Below are 8,952 nucleotides of genomic sequence, written 5' to 3' on the forward strand. Positions count from 1 at the left end.
GGACTATAGGTGCATGGCATCATGCCTGACTGATGTGTTTTTTTGTTTTTGTTTTTTTTTTAACTTGTAGAGACAGACTTTGCTGTGCTGCCCAGGCTGGTTTTCAGCACCTCTTTCCAATGCTTTGTAAGGTAATTTCTCTAAAGAAGAGTATGGTTAGACTTAAGTATTGTTACTGATTGGGTTTTTTTTTTTTTTTTTTTTTTTTTTTAAATAAAGGGTTTTTGTTTTGGGTAAGTGGATAAGAGAATGAGAACGGGTGTAAGTATGAACTGAGTTCGCTGGTTTAAAAGGCAGCTGTAGGTTTGGAGGCTGTTACTGCATCAGTATGTAGCAGAATACACAAGAAGTAAGAGCCCAATAGGTTGAGTTTTTATTGGACAGCTGTGCTAACATGGAGGGACATTCCCATAAAGGAGCAAAGGATTTTTAAAGAAACACTGATAGACCAAACATGTTTTTGTTTCAGGGTCAGGGGAAAAGTTGAGACATCTGAGAATTTGCCTCAATATTTTAATATTTGTAGATGAGATTAAAACTAGAGAAATGTGATATCAGAATTACACTGATTGAATAGCAGTACCATCTGCTGTGTGATTTTTTTTAAGTGCTTTATCACACATTAGTTGTAATCCTCACAACTGAGGTAGGTGGAGCAGGAGAGCATATGAGAGAACCCACAAAGGATATGGTGGGACAGGTGAGTTTATCCTGAGGGACCAGATGGCATGGAGTTACACATATTTTCTTAGGTACTTAGGCATATTTTCTCCAAAGACCTTAAAACAGATTGGCCAATGAAAAAGTTTAGAAAAGTAAAAATATGAAAACTACTATATTCAAAAATAAAGCCATACCTTGCTTTCATATATTTTGAAGCCTTTACTGATTGTTGTCTTTAGAAAAATCTCAAGTTCACAAATAATCTTTTCAGTTTCAGAGGTAAGTATGATCTAGACCTAACTCCTGTTAATGGTTTTTTTTTTTTCCTTGAAACGGAGTCATGCTCTGTTGCATAGGCTGGAGTGCAATGGTGTGATCTTGGCTCACTGCAAGCTCCACCTCCTGGGTTCACAGCATTCTCCTGCCTCAGCCTCCCAAGTAGCTGAGACTAACAGGCGCCCGCCACCACGCCTGCCTAATTTGTTTTGTATTTTTAGTAGAAACGAGGTTTCACCATGTTAGCCAGGATGGTCTTGATCTCCTGACCTTGTGATCCACCCGCCTCGGCCTCCCAAAGTACAGGGATTACAGGCCTGGGCCACCACGCCTGGCCTGTTAACAGTTTTAGGATGGAGTTTTTACAATTTTAGATTTGGGGTACATGTGCTGCTAAGTTACAAGGGTATTATGTGTGATGATGGCGGTTGGGCTTCTAGCATATCCATCACCCAAATATTGGACACTGGACCCAGTAGGTAACTTCAACCCTCATGCCTATCTTACCCTCCATGCTTTGGAGTCCCCAGAGTCCATTTCCTCCATATTTAAGTCCACGTGTTGCTTTTGTTTAGTTCCCACTTAAAAATGAGAACATGTGATATTTGATTTTCTGTTTCTGTGTTCACTTAGGATAATGGCCTCTAGCTCCATCCGTGTTGCTGCAGAGGACATTTGTTTTTCTTTTTTATGGCTGTGTTGTATTCCATAGGTGTATATGTACTACATTCTTAAAAGTCCAGACACCTTTTGGTGGCTTGTGGTTGGCTTTGTGATTTTGCTACTGTAAATAGTGCTGCAACTGTAGGTGTCCTTGATAAAATGATTTCCTTTGGATAGATACACAGAAGTGGAATTGCTCGGTCAAATGATAGTTGTAACTTTATTTCTTTGAGATACCTCCATACTGTTTTCCATAAAGGTGGAGCTAATTTACATTCCCACCAACAGTGTATGAGTGACGGAAGGAGTTTCTTTTAACTCAGAAATAGCAAGCATGGAAGTCGTGAGTTTTTGTTTTCACAAGACTTGTGACCTGAAAATAGAAATTTGGAATGGTTCTAAGTGCTTAGGAGCTTAAAATCTATCCTAGTTAACCTTCAGTTTTTCTCTGAGGAAGGATAATTTGGGTTTGATGTTTTACACTCGTCAACCGCAAATCCAATCTTCCCCTGCTAGCTGCCTTGCTCACAGCTCCCTGTGGATTGGTTTTCTATTGCTTTAACTGAGGATGCGCTGGCAGGAGATAGGGAGACAGAATCTATTCTCTTCCTGTCTTTGCTCTTTGTCTCTGGAGGTAACTGCATCCCTGCAAGACCTGCTACTATATCTTTGTTAGGCAGCACCTCTACACCTCTACCACGGCTCTTAGCTCTTAATGGATTTGGGAAACGGCGTTTTTTTTTTTTTTTTTTTTTGAGAAGGAGTCTTGCTCTGCCGCCCAGGCTGGAGTGCAGTGGCAGGATCTTGGCTCACTGCAAGCCCCATCTCCTGAGTTCACGCCATTCTCCTGCCTCAGCCTCCTGAGTAGCTGGGACTACAGGCGCCCGCCACCTCGCCTGGCTAGTTTTTTGTATTTTTTAGTACAGACGGGGTTTCACCATGTTAGCCAGGATGGTCTGGATCTGACCTCGTGGCCTACCTCCCCTCGGCCTCCCAAAGTTTTGGAGTTACAGGTGTGAGCCACCAGGCCCGGCTGAAAGTTTTTTTACCCTGTTCAGTCTTACAAGTGATGACAGCTGCTGCTATTGTGTCTGGGTTGCTATTGTTTTTTCCCCCACTTCACCCTGTCTTCACTAAAGTCTCTCCATGTAATCACATGGGGTGAATGCAGTTTCTTGCCAGGGCTCCGAATAATAGAAGTCAACAAAATACTCTGTACAAAATCCTTTATAAAAGTCTACCGTATGCCCTATTAGCATATTAGATCAATAGAAGATATAAAGAGAACCTTTTTAAAAATCAGAATTACTATGGAACTTTTCAGATTCTCAATATGAAGACTAAAGATAACTCTGATTTCACTTGTGATTTTAAAATTGTGAGCAGTATATAATAGCACTTTTCAAAGGAGTATTGAAAAGATTACATGAATTAACTTAACCTGAGGAAAGTACCTGGCCTGGCCTCTAGCAGCGCTCCACATGTCAGCCTTTCCTCCTGTCCCGTGGGCTAGGTTCTGACAAAATCTCCCATCTTCAAGAAGTGTAGTGGAACTGTACAAGGCACTGATGATTCAGTGGTAAGACCTGCTTAGTGTTTGCCAAAAGTGGACAGTCCATAAGGAAAGAAAGGCATGCATTTGTTGTTTTCAAATAGTAGTAGTATCCTTTCTGTGGTACTGAGATGACAAATAGTATGCTTAAAAACAAACAACAGGCAAAAGGCAGAGTAAAAGTATCTAACAGGACCCATGTCTTCAGTCACATGCTTCCTGCCCCTTAAGAAACAGATTTAATGCCAAGGAATAGTCCCGTGTTTTCAAATACTTTGGTGATTAAGTTAATTCTAGAATAATAGATAAGGATCAAAGTATATTCATTTAGAAATTTGCAAATGCATCTTTGGTAATCATGTCTGTGTGTTTTTCTATTTTGGTAAGCCAGGAGCATTTGACCAAATTGTGGTTACATTTCTTATATTCAGGACTTTAGATATTATGGTTGAAAATTTTCTGAAGGGAAAATAGCTTTGTTGTTCTATTGCCACTTTTTTTTTCTCCTGCAAATCATGGGATGCCCCTCCCCCCCCCTTTTTTTTAAAGCAAGGAATTACACTTGCTTTTAGGGTAAATATAGGTGTTGTGCTGCCTGGTGTAATACTTAGTAAAAGAACGTTTTATGTAAACCTTCACTGTCACATGCCAGGCACTGTTCTATGCATTTTATACACAGTAATTGGTTTAATCCTTACAGTGCCCTGCCAAAACTGTTACCATTTTACTGATGAGGAAACTGAGGCACACAGATGATAACTGACTAGTTCTTGGCAAACCTGGGATTTGAACCCAGGTAGTCTGAAGGGCCATGTTCTTAGCCACTATGCTACTTTGCTTCTGGTTCACTGTGTTGGATACATGCCTTTAGTTTGAGTTCAGTTTTTATTAGGGCACAAACCCACTTTAAGTGTAAAATTACAAACTCTAGAGATGTTGCATTTTAGGACAAAATAAAGAAGCAAACTTGGTTGCTGATTCATTTCCATTGATTCCATGTTAAAGATTTCAGTTGGCATCACTCTTGTTTATGGAGTCTAAAATCCTATGTAAACTTCTGGAAGACGTTTTCCCTTTGATGCATTAACACTTTGAGTTTGAAGACTTAAAATCAGGAGCAAAAAAGTTACATTTGGTGCTTCAACATTTTCTTATTTTACTTTCTAATTACGTCAGCATTTCCAGAAAACATTAGAAGGGTTATAGAAATGTAAGTATGCATTTATATACTTTATAAAATTGATTGAAAACCTACAGTGAAAACTTTTTGGAAAGCAAATTCAACAGCCAACACTTGACCGTACCATTTGAGAAATGTCTGTTGTGTATTGATTGTTTTAGAATAAAACAGCTTGATGATGGGCCAAAATGTTTATAATTTGACTACTGATTCAGACCAGTTAGCTCTGTAGATGAGATCAATTGGCTTCACTCTGTTTTATGGTTATAGTCTGCAACTACAGAGTGGCCAATTAATCTTGGGAAGGGGAAGATAGGGTCAAACGAAAGTCAGCAATCGATAAACCTTGCTATAGATTAAGCTTAGAATGTAAGTTCTGGTGACAAAAGTTTCTATCATCAGCTGAATATAATTTGGCTTCTGTCATTAGGAATGAGAATCCTAACTATCCAACAAAAATCTGGGCTTGTTTCTAAAGGAGTTAAATATGTTTGACCTGAAAGTTTAAACCTATTACGTTAAATGATTAAAGGGGCCTCTTTCCGCAGTCTGATCAATGGGTTGCAAATGCTCTGCAGATGGGAGGTGGCAGTAGGAAGGAATTATGCAATATCATGGAACTTTCTCTTCCTCTAGTTTAGCAGGAAATACTTCTGGTAGGAAGACATACATGAAAATAGGTCTGCTGTGTAATGTCATTTTAGAACCAAACTTTGTTGGGTTAAGATGCTTTTATGGAAAAGGTCCTTTTAAAAACTTGGTACTGTATGTTTTAGTTAAGATGACACTTTTTGTGTCCTTGTTTGCTGAAAAGGTTCAAGTACATAAAGAATTGTGTTATTAAAGCACCCACTGACAACAATTTCTTTAAAGTTTTTGTATTTGTGAGAAGGTCACAATTTGCATATTTTCAAAAAACAAAATACCTTGGTTTATACACTGTCAAAACAGTCTATAGAAATCAAAACACATTGAAACAAAGGCAGAGATACTAGGCGAAAGAGGCAGAGACTTCCTATATACACTACAACTTGCTATTCAAATTTCAAAGTACTTGTTTCAAGTGATCACATTTCTCACCTACTACCTTTAAACTAAATGCTTCTGGAAATGTGGTTTTCCTCCAAGGACAAGGATTCAATTTAGCTCAGCTCTGGCTCATTAGTGTGAATAAACAGAAGGGCTTTGCTTCAGGGAGGTAGACAGGAATCACAACAAGGCTTGACTTTAATGAGACTGCATTGCCACAGAGGTTATCTTTTCCAGATGACTTCCAACATTGCCAGTGACAGTGAACTGTTGGGAGCAGATCTTGGCTCAAACCTTTAGGGAAAATGAACTAAATCAGCATGAGCCATTGTCAAGTTTAAGGTGACAGCTGAAGGCTGCGTGTGGTGGCTCATGCCTGTGATCCCAGCACTTTGGGAGGCTGAAGCAGGAGCATCGCTTGAGCCCAAGAGTTTGAAACTAGCTTGAGCAACATAGCAAGACCTCATCTCTACGAAAAAATTAGAGACTTAGCCAGGTGCGCACATCTGTAGTACCAGTTACTGGGCAGGCTGAGGCGGGAGGAAGGCTTGAGCCCAGTAGTTAGAGACTGCAGTGAGCTGTGATTGTGCCACTGCACTCCAGCCTAGTAACAGAGCGAGATCTTGTCTCTAATAATAATAAAAGGGGCAGCTGGAGTCCACCAGAGATATTGTCCATCAGGGATCTTTTCAGCAGGCACTAAACTGCTGGGGAGAGTTTCATCTTGAGCCTTTACAACAACAAACAACTTTTTTCTGTGAATCTGACTGATTGCCTGGGTAGAAATGTCCTTTTCAGTGGCCTCAGTGATACATTGATACTGTTTGTGGTCATTTACAGTAAAGAAAATATGTCCTGCAAAGGGACAGACCACCAGAATATTTAATTCTATGACAAATACCTTATTTGAGGAGCTCTTGAGCCTCATGACCAGTCACTTCTGGAGAGTGCAGGAGTTCAGAGTGTCCCAGCCCTTTTTGCTCTTCAGTGTTTCAAAATATCTGCGTGGAGAAGCTGTTTTCTTGCAAACAAGAATTCTCTGGATTCTCATGCCATCATTGGCACACAACTCCCCTCTGGAAGAAGAGCTGTTGGCCAGAAATATTTTCTCAGTGTGATTTATGACATTCCACCTGGCTGTCTCCATCAGTCTCTACTAGCAGAGCCACCCCCAAATGACCCAGAGCCATCCTTTCCACTCCAATGAAGAGGCGTCCAAAACATGCTGCAGTTGGGTCCCTGGCACTGACTTGCAAGTGAAGCTCCTCAGGAGTTCGTAGGAGGAGGTGGAGGAGGTGGGACTGGTGCCTGTAGCTCCTGGCTTTCCTCTCTGACCAACGCATAGCGTCTGGCTTTTCTAGGGTCAGGCTCTGGCGTCTCCTCTGCCCATCTCCCCACACGGCGCACACCTTTGGCCACCTTGGGTGCGTTCCTGCAAGGATTGTGGTCATAGATGACCAGCTTCAGACTTGACAGATGGGCCAGGCTGGGGAAGTAACGGATGCTGTTCTGGTCCACATCAATCACCTCCAGGAAGGGCATGTGAAGCAGCACAGCGGGGAAGTCAGTCAGCCGGTTGCCCGAGAGCCAGATGGTCCTCAGCTCCTGGAGGCGCTGGAGCTGGCCTGGCAGCAAACGCAGGGCATTAGAGCCGGCATGCAGAGTCTTAAGGAGACTCAGCTCACAGACAACCTCTGGCAGCTGGGTGAGGCAGTTGGCCTCGATCCATAGGGTCCTGAGGTTCTGGAGCAGGCTCAGCTCACTGGGGAGGTCGCAGAGTTTGTTGTTGCCCAGGTAGAGGATGCAGAGTTGTTTCAAGGTGCACACAACCTGGGGCAGAGCCTTGAAGTTGTTGAAATCCAAGGCCAGAATCTGCAGGTTCTGTAGCTGCCCCAGCTCCGGAGGCAGGCTGTCGAGGTGGTTGTCGCTCAGGTAGAGCTTGACCAGCTCCCTGAAGGAGCACACGTGCAGGGGGAAGCGGCGTAACTGGCTCCCACTGAGATCCACCATCTTGTCCAGCGGCATCTCACGGAGGTCCCTGACCACATAGTTCTGGCAGCGGTCAGCAGGGATGAAGGCCACGAGGGCCCTGATGGTGTTCCCCATGCAGAGGCTGGGGGTATGGCAAGCCCCAGAGGACCAACTCAGGGAGTGGGGCTGGCTCAGCTAACTGCTCTGGGGCCTATCCTACCCTCCCATTATAACTTGGGGATTGCATGACAAAAGCCAGTCACTTTGACAGAGAAAAGTGCTCCTGATAGCAACTTGAGTGTCTGGCGACAGCGCAGCAGTCGGGCAGGAGCTGGGAGGCCATGTCTGACTCACATGCTTGCCTTTAATCACCTAAGTAAGCCCCAATCCCCTTTATCAACTTTTTTTTTCATTTCAAGCTGAAAATAGCTTTGCTGTTTTTTCCCTAATGATAAAATATTAACACATCACATAAAGGTGTAAAAGAAGAAAATGAAAAACACCCATAGTTGTGTTATGCAGAGATAAATACTGTATACATTAGCATGTGTCCTCTAGCCTTTTTGCTATAAGTAATCATTTGTTTTTTAAAATTGCACTTTAGGAGCTTTTTTTTTTTTTTGAGACAGGGTCTCGTTCTGTCACACAGGCTGGAGTGGTGCAATCTTGGCTCACTACAGCCTGACCTCCCCGACTCCAGCAATCCTCACACCTCAGCCTCCTGAGCAGCTGGGACTACAGGTGCACACCACCATGCCCGGCTAATTTTTGTATTTTTTGTAGAGATGAGGTTTCGCCATGTTGCCCAGGCTGGTCTTGAACTCCTGGGCTCAAGCGATCTGCCCGTCCCGGCCTCCCAAAATGCTGGGATTACAGGCGTGAGCCATGGCACTTGGCCAGGAACCTTATTTTTTAATCATGACATATCATGAACATATTTTTATGTTTGCAGGTATCTATGCAATTATTTTTAACACCTGCATCGTATTCCATTATATGGATGTACAGTAATTTAAACAGTTCTCTGTGGTTAGGTATCTAGGTTGTTTACAATGCACGACTATTATAAACATCCATGTGCATACAGATGTGAGCAGCAGTCCACTCATTTCTTTGGAAACCATCCTTAGAAGTGTTGCTGGAGCAGGCCAGGTGCAGTGGCTCACGCCTGTAATCCCAGCACTTTGGGAGGCCGAGGCGGGCGGATCACTTAAGCCTAGGAGTTTGAGGTCAGCTTAGGCTACATGGTAAAACCCCGTCTCTACTAAAAACGCAAAAATTAGCTGAGTGTGGTGGCACGCACCTGTAATCCCAGGTACTTGGGAGGCTGAGGCAGGAGAATTGCTTGAACCTGGGAGGCAGAGGTTTGCAGTAAGCTGAGATGGCACCACTGGACTCCAGCCTGAGTAACAGAGTGAGACTCCGTCTCAAAAAAAAAAAAAAAAAAAAAAAATGTATTGCTGGATCCTAGATATGCATCATTTACAGGTGTTTCATTGATGGCTTCTCTGTACCCCACCACATCTGAACCAGTACACACACCCACCAGCAGTGGTTTACAGGTGTCTACTTTCTCATGTCTTCGTTCTTATCAGATGATATCTTTCCACAGTTTAAA

General features: G+C 42.8%; 1 protein-coding gene across 1 annotated transcript; it reads right to left on the reverse strand.

Annotated features, from left to right (window-relative positions):
• Positions 1-5,196: 5,196 nt before the first annotated feature.
• Positions 5,197-7,793, reverse strand: LRRC10 (leucine rich repeat containing 10). Its single transcript, XM_023226533.2, has one exon. The coding sequence runs from the start codon at positions 7,467-7,469 to the stop codon at positions 6,630-6,632; it is 840 nt and encodes a 279-aa protein (XP_023082301.1). The 5' UTR covers positions 7,470-7,793; the 3' UTR covers positions 5,197-6,629.
• Positions 7,794-8,952: the final 1,159 nt, after the last annotated feature.

The sequence above is a fragment of the Piliocolobus tephrosceles genome, chromosome 10 (assembly GCF_002776525.5).
Source record: "Piliocolobus tephrosceles isolate RC106 chromosome 10, ASM277652v3, whole genome shotgun sequence".
NCBI classification, from domain to species: Eukaryota; Metazoa; Chordata; class Mammalia; order Primates; family Cercopithecidae; genus Piliocolobus; species Piliocolobus tephrosceles.